This window comes from Hetaerina americana, unplaced genomic scaffold (genome assembly GCF_022747635.1).
Source record: "Hetaerina americana unplaced genomic scaffold, ioHetAmer1.1.p SCAF_2, whole genome shotgun sequence".
Classification (NCBI taxonomy): domain Eukaryota; kingdom Metazoa; phylum Arthropoda; class Insecta; order Odonata; family Calopterygidae; genus Hetaerina; species Hetaerina americana.
The window spans coordinates 75,442,337-75,457,224 of NW_027286763.1; the positions used below are offsets into that span (position 1 = coordinate 75,442,337).

A 14,888-nucleotide genomic window follows, 5' to 3' on the forward strand; every position below is an offset into this window, starting at 1 on the left:
ACCACTACGCTGTACCAATAGGTTGAAAGGTATGTAAACATCAAGTTAGGGACAGATTCTTTAAAAAAAAATAACTTGTGTATTTTAAATGATAGAACAAGTCATCAGTGTCCTAAATTTTCTTTTATTGTTAAATTTGAAAAATTGGAGCACCTTTCTCAGGACTTATTTTGAATGAGAGCCTTTTTTCTGTAGCCAAAGTAACGCTTCATCTGTCTGTGGTAGCATCTGAAGATTAAATCTTAAATCTCTTTTTTTGTGTACATGCAACTGGATTTAAAAGTTATGGAGTTGCCATAAAATTTGCTGCAAGATCAAGTCCATCAGATCTTCTACGCAAAGATTTACTCCTCTGGCATCTTATGTTAAACTATAATACTGGACCAACAAAAATGGGAAATCCAATTGCATAAGGCTGGCTATTACTCTACCCCCTCTGCGTTTCTCACAGCACTCTTGCAACATTGGCTTGATGCTACAAGGGAACCACAAAGAACATGTACCTCCTTACTAATGGGAACTATGATGCAGAAAGCACACTACTGCTTCGAGGACAACAGCAATGGTATAAGGGATCTCAAAACAGGCGTGACATGAATGGCGAAGATCAGTGGCAATAGTGTAGCCAGGAATAGTAACTCAGCTGAAGTGATTAGCCCTGGAAAAGAGGAAGTGTTTTTGGCAAAGGATTAAAATATATCATGTGATGGACCATAAGATGGTCGGTCAGAAAAATAAAAATTATTCAAGGGGTTCCAACTCATATGGATTTTGCCCATCAAAAGGACGTTTGTTTAGAAATAACACTTACAATATGGTGTACAATCAGGAGTGTATGAAAGATATCAGTGCCATTATACAAATCAATTCTTACTGTTGCCGATGATAAACCAAAATTTTTCTCAATTTCCAATTTAAAATATCACATTTGAGATAAAATTACCTCCTCTGTTTAGTGTTTAGGTAGATCCCTCTTTCCTAAATCACCCTAAGGAAATGGGTCGCATTTCATTTTAAAAAGAAATTTTTGCAAACTTGAAAAAAAAAAATCATTTTTCAGCAGAACTGATTAAGCAGGGGATCAGTTTGATACCTGATCAATATATGGTCTAGATAATAGTAATTAAATTAAAACAAAATGAAATGGGTGACATGAGAACAGAATGGCCTATTATTGTTAACAATGCAAGAAGAAAATAAAATGAGCAAGAGTGGGCTTAGGAAATAAAAATTATGAGTACTTATATCTGCTCTTCTTCATATGACTCCATGACTGGTTTTCAAACCTGCCTTTGCCTAAGTAAAAATCATGAACGATGGAGGCCCATTGGGTGTGGGGTTATTGAGAGCTGCTGAAGTGAAAAACACCAAATGCAGTAGTACCCAATCATAAAAGGCAGACAATGGGATGCCAACCAGAACATTTGACTTAAGATGTCTTTCCTATATCCACCATGTTCCTACAGTTCATTTATCAACAAGTATACTTGATTTGGCCCATGATACTTGTAGGCATGGATACTTTGGCATGTGATGATGATATGGTCTGCTTAGTGTTCTAGTTCCAGCATCTGAATTTTCCAAGGAGTGACACCTAAAAAATCTAAGTGCCAGGAAATGAAATATTGAAACATTTTAATGTTTAAAACCTATACTTGTGTTACATTTCTGATTTAACCTTTCGAATCTCCTACTTCTTATATCATGTGTATTTAAAATACCCCTAAAAACATACCGTATACATTTTCATGTAAATCAGATGAAAATGGGCAATTTCTAAGTTTTCAGATCATCTTAATTTCTGTGAAAGAACATGAGATGGGTGCGGTGGGTGTGTAGGAAGGCCCTGGAAGTGCTTATTTGGGATTGTGTGAAACTGATGGTATGCAGAAGGAGAGAGTTCAAGGATGACATGATTTAAAGGCAAACATCATTTACTGGCCCTAGTGGCGACGCTCCATCTGCAAACCCAGAAGTCATGGATTTGATTCCCACCTGGGACTAGGTTGTTTGTCCTTGTGTCTATTGCTATACTTACATATCATCATTAAAAGTCCGATGCAAAGGCAAAAAAATTGTATTTCAGATTAATCTAAATAAATCAAGTTTGTGTGGTGCTTTAAAGGCATTAAGCTCTCTATAATGTCGGGACATTGAGCAACAAGTGTCGTGGTCTAGTCAATCCCAACCCCTAATTGACAGAATATATACTTATATTAACAAAACTGATGATTTCACTTGAGAGAAATTCAAGAGAACAAGAATAAAATTTTTCATGACTACCTACCTAATGATATTGTATTTCTTTAGATACATAATCAGGAAAAATACATTCATTCATACTTTTTTCTCTTATTAAGGATCATTAACAGGAATTATGAATGGAGTTGGGGCATCCACTGGACTTTTCTCTACTCCTGTGGCTGGAGCCCTTCTATACGTACAGGTAAGTAAACATGGCACTCTGGGATTCATTTTAAGTGAAAGAATTAATTGAAGAACTGTGGGAAATGCCAGGCGGGTTCTTTTGATAAAGACATCTGCTGATGTGAACTAAAATGCATGGATTTCACAGCATAAAAATCATTCTCTTAGGGAATCAAACCCACATCTCTTAATAACTAAATATGTCAAAGCACTTAGTGGGAGATATAGGGGTCCGAGTTTGACTCCTGGCCAAAGTGAATGATTTACAGTGAAATTCCTGCATTGAAAGGTTTATTTCACAAACACGCCTCTCGAGATGATACCTCTTTTTTATTTTAGAGGTAAGGTTAAATCTTAGTTTGTTTAAAGTAAGGCATTTCAATTACACAGCTTACCTGGAAAGGTTGAATCAAAACAGAATATTATCTATTACACCTTAACTGAAAAAAACCAATGATCTGAATTATGGAAAAGCAACATTTCTTGTGTTCTATAAAACACACCAATGAAAGGTGACTTCTGGAAAGATATCCCAATGTATATACATGTTTATTAAGTAAAAGCCATTTGTTACTTTGAAACCCTATTAACTGTTGGCCTCTTCTATTTTGTCATAATTTATTATTATTATGAAGAAGAATATCTTACACCCTTTCAGGATTTTTAAAACTAATTGATTAATAATTTGACATTATGATAGCAACTGGAGAGCTGGCATACATGGCACCATTCCATCATTTAATCACATAATTTATGGCAACCCTCATTTATCAATGATGATATTGATTTCAATAGTGGAATATCAACTTGTAGCAATGTTTTGGTTAGTATTCCACAACTTGACATTTCATGATGAAACAATGGCCTAACTCTCAAAGATGACCCAATAATAATCGTAAAGACTCTTGCAGCTCCTTTCTTGTGTCAATGCCCAAATACAGAGATAATCAGTAGAGGAAAACATGTCAATCTAAGGGTATAACTTTTTGAAACAATATTTATAGCGATGATCTAACAGCCTCCAGCAGTTATCCCACAGGTGAAGCCGGTAGAGCTATAGTCTTAATTTTAATGGCACTCTTACAAAAAATTTATTTTCAGGGTACACCAAATGGATGGCATTCAATTTTCTGGATAGCTGCTGCTATATACATCACCACAAGTTTACCATATTTATTGTTTGCCACTGCTAAGGTGCAGCCATGGAATGAAAGGAAGGAAATAAAGGAAATGCACCCAATAAACATAATTGCGGATGAAAAATCAAACGAAGACATTGAAGGATATTGAATGGACACAATGTTTTGATTTCATGAAAAAATAATGAGAAGAAATTTTTAAAAAATCTGAATGATATTACGAAACCAAATATTAAAAATATATTAATGTGCTTACAAAAAAAAACATTTAGGCTGTGATTCAAACCTTTCATTGACATTTTTCAAAGTCTTATTGTCATTAAACAATTAAGTTAACATGTTTTAATCATAAACTACTTAAAAATTTAGATAATGGGCTCTCAGAACTTGAGCTAGCACATGAAAACATATTACCCATTTTTTTATTTTTCACAAGCTTAGTTATAGCACTTTGTCGAGATGAATCATCACGATTTTTCATTATTTTCGGTGTGTAGTGGTTCTTCACACTCAACAGCTCACTAGCATCTTTCAACGTTTCCTTTTTTTTCTTTTTTGACTTGGAATTCACAAACTCTTTTGCTACACATGATTTCTGATTTTCAACAGCTTTCTTAGAGGATGTGTGGCCAACAGATGGATTCTTGCTGTCACTTTCATTAGAATTAAAGCAGCCAGTTGCCTTCTGTCAAAATGTAGAGCGTAAAAAAGTACATGAATAAAATTACCAAGAAACGCTATCTCATATTTTTAACAACACTCGTGAAATGGTTTAAAAAATAAGCCAATCAGGCCAATCTAAAATTGGTTACAACTGACCCATCACTGCAGAAAAGACAAGTGCCTCATACATAAGTTTTATATAATATACATAAGTTGAACAAATACATACATATTAGGGCAATTGGCTAGATTCTTATGTTTACATATTGGCGCTGTTGAAAAAACCGTGTGTTAAAACCCTGGTTCTAGAAAACCTATTTCCCAAAATCCATGGTTTATAAATATGAATTTAAACCTGGCAGGATAGACACTGCGAAGTGTGTTACAGAAGACAGATAATAGGTTGTGCCATCAGGGAGGAAAGGATTAGCCATTGAAGAAAAATTTGTGACATTTTGAAGCCAAGGTCATTGGCTGTGCAGGAGGAATTATTTTGCAGGGAGGGTTCAGAGAGGAACATTGGTGGACAAGAGTGGAAATTTTGGTGCAATTAATATATTTGTTGAAGAAGGTGGAGGTATAGGTAAGGGGAGTGGAAAGAGCATATGAAATCTGTGATTTATGTTAGGTATTGTTTTTCTGATGTACACAATTTTAGAATGGAAAGTCTTGTCTCCACTAAGTTGCCTTGGGACTTGATACATTTCACAACATTTTCCAATGGTGTCTAATCTTATTTATGAAATAATGATAATTGTTAAAGTTATATTATAAAGATATTATCTTTTAAGAATGAATTAGAATTCCAAATTACCTTAATCTTGTCTACTTTTTTCTGGGTATCAGGTGGGATTATTAGACCTGCCGTGCGATCTCTAGAACACCTTTTCTTTTTCTTCTTTGTTTCACTTTGTGGTTCTTCCATGTAAGACTCATTCTCAGGTTTGATCTTTTTTTCAGGCTTGAAAAGATCCAATTTTGTTTCCTTGTGGCAAATACCACATGTTACAACCTTGAAAAGAATTATTTACAAAATGTAGACTTTCCTATTGCTTAGAAGAATAGATGAAATGAACTTAGATATTTTATCTGGTTGTCCTGAAGAAAATAGCAGAAGGATAGTACAGAATCCTCATTTCCACTAAAAAAATTGTTGTCTAGGTCAGACAAAATGATACATCATCCTCCCTGGGAATTCCTGATTTTTATCCCATACTATTTAATTCTTTTACTAAGCCCCGCGTAAGCTCCTACATTCATAATCAAATTGTTGATTTCACCAAAAAATGATAATGCTAATCACGAATTTCAAATACGAGGGTCATCCGGAAAGTAGTACCCGTTCGTGCCGCATGAAGTGCTGACGACGCGAGTAGCCGCTGGACGAGGTCAGATAGCTTCAGTGGCTTGTCTGCCTTCTCTGAGCCAAGTTGCGTGACGCTAGCATTGCCTGTGTTGTTTCTGTGATTGTTTACAATGTTTAAAAAAATTGAGAACGCCGCCAGTTGTGAAGTGAGGGCAGTGATTAAATTCCTCAATGCAAGAAACGTTCGCCCATGTGATATTCATCGCCAATTAAAGGAGGTGTATGGAGACAATGTAATGGACGAGTCGTCTGTTCGGCGGTGGTGTCGCAACTTCAACATGGGGAGGGGGAACACACACGACGATGAGCGTTCGGGGAGACCGTCTGTCATTACAGACCAACTGGTGAGCTCAGTTGACGAATTCGTGAGGAACGATCGGCGCGTCACAATTGATGACATCTGTGAGCATTTTCCCAATGTTTCTCGAACAATTGTTCATGAAATTGTTAAACACCATCTGCATTATGCAAAAATTTGTGCAAGATGGGTCCCTCGCGTATCTCAATGAGCTGGCGGCGAAGGACTATGCAGCAGGAATACAGAAACTTGTCACACGTTATGACAAATGCCTTAATTTGCTTGGAGATTATGTTGAGAAGTAGTTTAAAGTATCCTCTTTCAAATAAAATTTTTTATGTTTGTTAATATTTACTTTTGTGTCTTTATTTCACGAACGGGTACTACTTTCCGGATGACCCTCGTACATAATAACAAATGCCGAAAAAAATGACAATGACTGAATATCACCAATGGAGCGCCAGTGAACATTATCATTAAAAGTTAAGCCATCATAATTGATCATGTAGTTATTTTATGGCTAAAAAGTGCTCTAGTTCAGCCATTTTGAGTACTGCTGCACAATATTTTGCCAGACACAACTGTTTTATATTACACAGTGTGTGCTATATGGGTATCCAATAAGTATATCAGATGTTAAAGTAGATGCACAATTTAGTGGGTATCTAATAAACATAGCTGGATGCCCTTAAATAATTTACTACAAATAATGCCAGAATGATTACTCAACACTCGAAATGGATGATAATTCCTGGATTCAATTATATACATTTCTAAAGATTTTATTTCAACCAAATTGTTAGAGCACATAAAGTACATACCAGCTTCATTTATTGAGGTTATGAATTAGTGTACCTCTAGAGGGAAAATAATCGGACACATAAGGAGACATGAATGATTTGGGTTGGTGTTAAAAGGGATGCCTTTGAAAAATTGTTAGGGCTATTTGGAGGCCCACCTCCCCTCCTGGGTTGAGACCACTGGTTATAGGTGATATGTGGAGTATATCAAGATATTTTTATATATGGCAAAAGTAATTACAAGTGGTATGAGATTTTTAAAAATATTTCCCACATGAAAGGGAACTTGGGAACCTGAGAAGCATAAATGTTCAATTGATACGATGGGTATGGGGTACTTCAGGTAAAAATAAGAGTTGTTGAGATGAGTGCGTTATGAAAGAAAGTGGATTGGATTGACAGGTAACAAGACTAGTTTAAAAGAAGTCCTCAACTCGGATTTGGTCATGTCGAGAGAATGGGTGAGAGACAAATTACCACAGAAATCAGTGAGATTAGAGTGATTAGTTAAATATGAAGGAAGGCGCCAAGACAGGATTGGAGGAATGTAATTGAAAAGAATCTCATGGTAAATAATAATGAAATAGCATGAACAACGGAGTATGCATGTAATCAGAGTAACTCCTTCAACAAAAATTAATCAGAACTACTTAGACTGTGCCAAACCTGAAAGGAATGGCTTTAAAAAGTTAATGTGCATATACATGACAACTTCGCTGTTGATTTTGCCTACTCCAGGTGGACTGTTTTTCTTTGAGTCTCTTACTGTAATGATGATACTATTACTACTATCAGGGTCATGGCTGTCATAGTTCAACTGACTTATGTTTCAACCACATTCAACCATGACTTTCTTAGTCTACTCCTTCTCAAGCCATTCAACTTACTCTAACGTATGTTTGGTTATTCAACTCTTATCCATTCTATCAGCACGACCAAACAAGCACATCACACTTCTCTATTGCAGGTGAATTCAACCCACATTCTTTCATAACCCATGCATTAAACTTACTCCAACACTTTTTTCCCCAAATTCTCGGATATCCCGATCACAACGCATTTATTTGGCATTATGCTTGTCCTGGCAAACCCAAGTTTCACTGGCATACAATAATATGTTGTGGGAGTATATTTTTATAGGCATTATTCCAATAACAAAGAGAAGACCAGGAGGCATCTCTGAATGCAATGGACCAATTTCTACAAGAATATAACGAGAACATGATCACAATGGAAAGAACAAAGGATTGACTCCAAACGATATATTTTCATAGCAACTAAATAAAAGAAGGGAATGAACTGGAAAAGCTGCCGTTATGAAACCTTGGCAGTCGTTGTTAAGGTAAGAAGAAACTAATGAAAAAGTCAGCTTCGTTGGTACAGCTAGCACACTTACTAACGTATTTTTCCTCCGGGCGTACTTCTTTGCTAAACCCACTTCAAACTTCCTAAGGCAGCTGGGGTCTTTATTGTACCTCGAAATAATTTTCCTTATGGATGCTGGCCGCTTTCTTTCTGGTACCACTTTAGTTGAACACTTCCCATTTTTCCACATATTGGAACAATATTGACACATAGCAGACTTTTGGGTATACTTCGTGGGTAATTTGGCATCACCTACGCCATCCAAACTTCTGCAGGCAGACCTGATGTCATTTAAATAATTAAAAAAATATTGCATTTGTATAAGTCGATACCGATCCTTAACCTTCAGAATCGTAGAAAGTTTTTGTAACCACTTACATGAAGTGACAACGTAAAACATTGCATGCTTCCTGATTCCCTGGTAATAATGCCATGGCCTTCCATAAAAATTCTATTTGGGCAGATTCCATGGTTTTTACCTCCGTTGGTATACAATGAATTAACTCGGCGTTCAAACTAGTCAAGAATTACAGTTATAGGCGAACATTTACCCCAAGACAGTTACTTATGCACTCAGCCAAAACAGAAGTAACTTTAATACCGTGCAACCATCGCACGTAACTAATTTAAAACAGCACATGAATCAAGATAGAATATCAACGATGGAACGTCTTCAAATTCACTTGATGCCGAGGCTTCAGTTTTTTCATTCTTATTCTCTAGACGCAATTAGCTTCTGAATCACAATTTTAAAAACATCAGCTAATTAGGACTCTTAGAATAAGACAATAAAAACAATATTGATCAGGAATAGGTATCATCATCGGTGTACAGTAAACAAAACATTGCCTAATTTAGAAAATAACAAATGAGAAACTCTCTCCATCATTCAAAATATGTAAATTCGATCATCAACTGTTTTTTCCTTACCCTTAGCGACTTAGTTCACAGTACTACTGCGTAGAGGTTCCAAACTCGAGCTAACTTTCTTTAAGGCAATAATTTCATAAATTAACAGGTAGGCACTTGATAGCCCGCCCCCTAATTCTTAACCAGTTTGGACGTAGCCATTTACGCGAAATATAAACGAAATGTATTGCGGAGAGCACAAGTCACGACACGTCTTTGAAGAACGCGATTACTCAAGTTCCTCGAAATTCGATTTCACTAAGTTTGGTCAAAATTATCGCGCATTAAGTACCAGGGCCAGAAGGATTTCTCGAAGTTACCATACTTCATTGAGACTCGATACTTGGACACTGCACCTTAGAACCTGTGCGCTCCACATATTTGTGGACCTAATATATTCTTGGCATTACGTTAGGGCACCTCTACGGATTTTAAACGTTGAAATGACAACCCAACATCCTACTCTTCAAGAAGTCCCTCGTCATCTCTGTGCACTTCCTTCCTCCCGTCCAACATCCCTATCCTGTTCCTGCCCTTTCCTCGGTTGCCTAGCATTCTCCCCTATGATAGTCTTTAAAATCTTACTGCTTTTCATCCAATTTTCCTATCTCCTTATGGCTTCCCCCAAAAGTCCCCTCCTCTCCAAACATACCCAGCACTGCCTCATTTGTTTCCCTTTTCACTTCCATCCTACTCCACACCCACCTTTCAAAAGCCTCCAATCCACTGCTTCAGTGACCATGTTACCGCGCCGTATATAACTAGGCTCCTTACAAAAGTTTTAACCTAAAAACATCATAGCCTCTTCCTAGCATCCTAACTCAACGTCCCTGTCATCAACTCCCTCCTCTTTGACCAGTGCAAATTCTCTCCTTACGTCCCTACCACTTAAATCATTTGGGTCCAAAATATCTCTGAGATACGTAAACTGTTTCACCTGCTCTAGTTTTTGCCCTCCTATTTTAATGTAAAGATTAGCCTTCCTCTTTCTGGAAAATCGCATAACGTTTGTTTCAATAATATTGATTCTCATCCCATATCTGTTGCTCTGAATTTCCAATTCACTCAGCAATGCTTTCAGCCCCTTGGCTCACTGACAAACTAAAGCTTGGTTGTCAGCAAACCCAACTAATTTTACGAATTCACAGCCGACTTTCATTCCTACCTACACTTCTTCCCATGCCTCTTTAATCTTTACTCTTCATACAGGTTGAACAGCAATGGTGATAATGGGCAACCCTGCATTACACCTCTTCCTAACACTGCCCATCCATACTCCCCGTTCCCCACCCGCACCTGAGCAGTCTGGGACATGTACAGGTTGCGGATTAGCCTCCTTTCCCTCCAATCTATTCCTATTTTCTTCAATATACTCATTAGTTTTTCCCAAATCACTCTATCAAATGCTTTTTCGAAATCTACTAAACAGGCAAATACCTCCTGGTCGTGTTCTATATTCCTCTCGATTAATAATCTCATTACTGCAATTGCATCACGCGTACCTCTCCCCTTCCTAAACCCAAACTGATCATCCCCTAAGTAAACATTTGCCCTACTCTCTATCCTTTTGTTTATGATCCTGAGTACAACTTTAGCTGCGTGGGGTATCAAACTTATTGTCCTGTTGTCGTCACATGATGCAGCCTTTACCTTCTTCAGAATTGGAACTAACAGTGATCTCACAAAATCTTCTGGCCAGATTCCTTCCTCATAGATAATGCGAATCAGCCCATATAGCCTCTTCCTCCCACATTTTACTAAACTTTCTAGTAGTTCCGCATGAATGTTATCCATCTCTCACGGCCTTATTTTGTTTCATCTCCCTTAATGTCCTTTCTATCTCATCGCCTTGTATGTCTGGACCCAAGCTATCTTCATCTACATCATATTCTTTAAGTCTAAGTTTGCTGGCCTCAAGTTCTTTACCATACAGTTCTTACATATATTCCTTCTATCTCTTTTGGATTTATTCTGTTAAAACTATTATCTTAACCACTGTTAACACCAATCTTACTTTTTTACTTCCTAAGAGTTTTTTAACCTTCTTGTAAAGTGCACTAATTTCACCCTCCCACTGCAAACTTTCCATATCCTTGCACTGCATCTTCCACCATGCTTCTTCCGCTTTATTTGTTACCCGTCTCAAATTATTATTTAACTCTGTTAATGGCGATAATTAATGGTGATGTTGATGGTGATAATTGACTTTCCAATTTTTACTTACCCACAAACAATGATAATTGCGTACTAGGTGGGATATTCTTTACTAGCATGGGGGTTGGTTTCTTAAACAGTAATGCATAAGCATGTAAAAATTGATGGATACCATTAAAATGAAGGAGGCAATCCAACTGATAAAAGGTAGTAACTGCTTTCAATTATTCTTGGTCCTAATTCTCCAATTCTATGCTTAAGGTTTGGTGCCAAACCTATCACATGCTTGATGATTTGACCCTGAAAAATCTGATGAAAAGATGCACATGACCGAACTGCACTTGCTAATTTTAATAAAATTTTATTTTCGATACTAAGAATAATATGGTTTGAAAAATACAAAATATAAGTCAGCCATTTAACATGGATTTCCACTAAGTTCATTCTAAAACAATGGAATTCATTTGGATAGAGCTAAGGCATTTTTTTTACACAAGAAGCACCTAGTCGATCAAATGTAAGAAAACATAAAGAGCATTCAATTATAATTTTTCACCAGAGTCAGGTAGCCCTAAAATTTTCCATCACAGAACCATACATGGAATATAGTTACATAAATTAGGGAATTTCAGGGTAAAAAATATAAGATTTTTTACCACTGTGAGATTCCTGCATTTGCCTACAAAGCATGGGTTGACACTGCTAAAATGACTGCAATGGCATTCCCTGCAGTTCAATTTAATATATACAATAGGTTATACAGGGCCATGACAAACCATAGAAAACAAATTTAATTGAATTCCAGATCATAAAGGCACTCCTAGCCATCACACTATCACTGAAATTAAAAATGGAGTAACTGGTTTGACTCAAGTACAGAACCAATTTTATCAATTATCCCTGTAATAAGTCTGGGATTATAGGCTCTTTAATTCCACCAGAGACCATGGGCACTGATGCGGCAACCTCTGAGGGAGCTAATATGGTTATCATGGATATAGGCAGATGATATTCCCAAAGTCAATGACTGTCCTCTTGTTTCTTGCACAATCAATTGTAAATGCAGTTTTATCCATAATTTTTCATAAATTTTAAGATAATTAGTGGAAAGAGCCAAATGTCCACCATCTTGACGCACACAGTAGGTCAGTATGCCTTGAGCTGCAGAGGTTGGAAGGTTGCACCGCTTATCATTTGTTTACAGCAGCAAGTTAAATGAACAATACAATTGAAATTCCAGTCATATCTGAAGTTTGTTCAGGGATTAGGTTTCTCCTGATTAAAAACTTCAAAGCTGCTGACATTCATCAGGAAATTTATGCTCTGTACGGACCAAGTGTGATGAGTAACAAGAGTTGTGTCTCTGTGTTGTTGTTCATACTACCTTGATCAAAAATTTCCCGGAATTTATTCAGAAAATTAAAAATACAAGTTTATTCATCTAAATCTATATTGTCCCCTTCAAAGTAATCCCCATCGACTGCAACACACTTATGCCAGCGCTTGATCCAATCCTCGAAACATTTTTTATATTCGGTTTTCGGTATGTCCATCAGTGCTTCCTGCGATTTTTCCATTACTTCCTCTCGGCTGCTAAAACGCGTTCCCCGTAATGGTTTTTTAACTCGATTGAACAGAAAGAAGTCACAGGGAGCCAAATCAGGTGAATTCGGTGGCTGTTGGATGGTATTTGTTGCATTTTTCGTCAAAAAATTACGAATAATGATAGCACTGTGCGACGGTGCGTTATCATGGTGCAAAATCCACGAGTTTTCTGCCCACATTTCTGGTCTCTTTCGGCGAATTGCTTCACGCAAACGTCTCATAACGCCCAAATAATACTCTTTGTTTACTGTCTGGCCTTCTGGCAAAAATTCATGATGCACTACACCGTTGTAATCCATGAAAACCGTCAGCATTGCCTTCTTTTTTGACTGAAAACGACGTGGTTTTTTTGGTCTCGGCTCATTTGGTGAACGCCATTCACTTGCCTGATGTCTGGATTGCGTGTCGTACTCATAAACCCACGTCTCGTCTCCAGTAATGATCCTTTTGATGAATGTGGGATCGGATTCAGCCTCGCAAATCATGTCTTTTGCGACGTCAACACGGTCTCTTTTTTGCATGAAATTGAGGTCTTTTGGCACCAACTTTGCTGCTACACGACGGAAACCCAAATCATTAACCACAATGTCTTGGGCGGATCCATAGGCAATGTTCAAGTCCTCCGCTATTTCTCTGATGATTAATTTGCGGTTATTGACCAACATTTCTTTTACTTTATCAATATTTTCACCGACTTTCGATGTCGATGGTCTGCCACTGCGTTCATCATCTTCGATTGACTCACGACCACTTCTGAACCGCTCGTGCCACTGGTAAACGACCGTTTTTTTAGAGAATCGTTGCCGAAACACTTTTCCAACATTTCCAACGTCCGTGCGCCACTAAATCCGTTTTTTACGCAAAATTTAATACAAGTTCGTTGTTGCAAATTTAAATCCATTTCTGCAATTGTAAAAAATCGCCAACACACACAGAGATAGATGTACTCTTGGCTACGTAACTTTTGCAAATGTCAAGTTATGACACTAAGATTTAAAGGGAATATCAACAACAGATGTACCAATTTAACAAAAAAAACAGAACTCAAATCGGAACGATGGGAGCGCCACACGGTGGTTATTCCGGGAACTTTTTGATCAAGGTGTATATAAGAGTGAACATAAATGCCCATGATGACGACAAAAATAGCCGCCCATCTGTGGTGAACAATGATCTGCACCTGAAAATTGACGAAAAGTTCGGGAAAACCGGTATTTTACAATACCCGACATCTTTCGAGAGTTTTCCACAGATTTCTATCACTCTTGTTACATGGAAACAAAACTGCAAATTTAGGCTACTACATGTTTTGTGCTCGTCTTGACGAGGAACTTCAAGATGCTGTTGGTTAGCTATTACCTCAGGCAACAGAATTTTATGCTGAAGGAATTTGAAAACTAGTCCAGAGATATGATAAATGTTTAAATCTGTTAGGTGAACATGTATAAAATAGTTGTGATCAGGCAACAGGCAACAGAATTTTATGCTGAAGGAATTTGAAAACTAGTCCAGAGATATGATAAATGTTTAAATCTGTTAGGTGAACATGTATAAAATAGTAGTGATATTTAGTTTTGAGATGAAAATAATAAATTTTCTTTATCTATTCCAGAGTATATTTTATAGCATAACAGAGGTTAACTTTCTAGACAGCCCTCATATGATGATTTTTAATGATTCACTGCTATTCAAAGCTGCATGCTATTACTTTACAATTACGATAAGTTGATTAAATTTATGCTCTTGTATCTTCATAATCAAAAAATAAACTTACAAAATGGCATGCAACAATTAATCATTGGAGTAACTGAGAGCTGTTACAGAGTTCATGTATGTGACAAGAAGTATTGATTGGTAACAAAAATTCACACTGGAGGCTGCTTCTACCAGAAAATTAAAGATTGACATGAGAAAAAATAAGTTTTTCAACTTTTCACATAATATGAGTAGGCTTAAGGATTATTTAGTAATTTCATTAATTTGGAGGAAGTGATGAACAACTCTCTACATATTAATGCAAGAGATTTTTAAGAGGGCCAACTAGTAGCTAAACATCATTTACATTGTTATGCAATGATACATATGGTCCATTATGAAAGTATTGCATGATTTTATTGTGACGTGACTATCCATGGATGCGCGTAAAACTGGTTGGGAAATGT

At 36.9% G+C, this 14,888-nt stretch overlaps 2 protein-coding genes across 3 annotated transcripts in view; one reads left to right on the forward strand and one right to left on the reverse strand.

The window, feature by feature from the left end:
* Positions 1-4,306, forward strand: part of LOC139687996 (sialin-like) — a 27,671-nt gene extending 23,365 nt beyond the window's left edge. For both annotated transcript variants that reach the window (XM_071585386.1, XM_071585387.1), the window contains exons 9-10: positions 2,361-2,446; positions 3,529-4,306. In XM_071585386.1, the coding sequence (XP_071441487.1) occupies positions 2,361-2,446; positions 3,529-3,717 (275 nt within the window). In that variant the 3' untranslated portion in view covers positions 3,718-4,306. The remainder of the gene's footprint in view (positions 1-2,360; positions 2,447-3,528) is intronic.
* LOC139687997 (uncharacterized) lies at positions 3,913-8,920 on the reverse strand. Its single transcript, XM_071585388.1, has 4 exons — positions 8,437-8,920; positions 8,090-8,339; positions 5,044-5,241; positions 3,913-4,251 (listed from the first exon to the last, which is right to left on the reverse strand). The coding sequence occupies exons 1-4, from the start codon at positions 8,526-8,528 to the stop codon at positions 3,913-3,915; spliced, it is 879 nt and encodes a 292-aa protein (XP_071441489.1). The 5' UTR covers positions 8,529-8,920.
* Between the last annotated feature and the right edge of the window lie 5,968 nt (positions 8,921-14,888).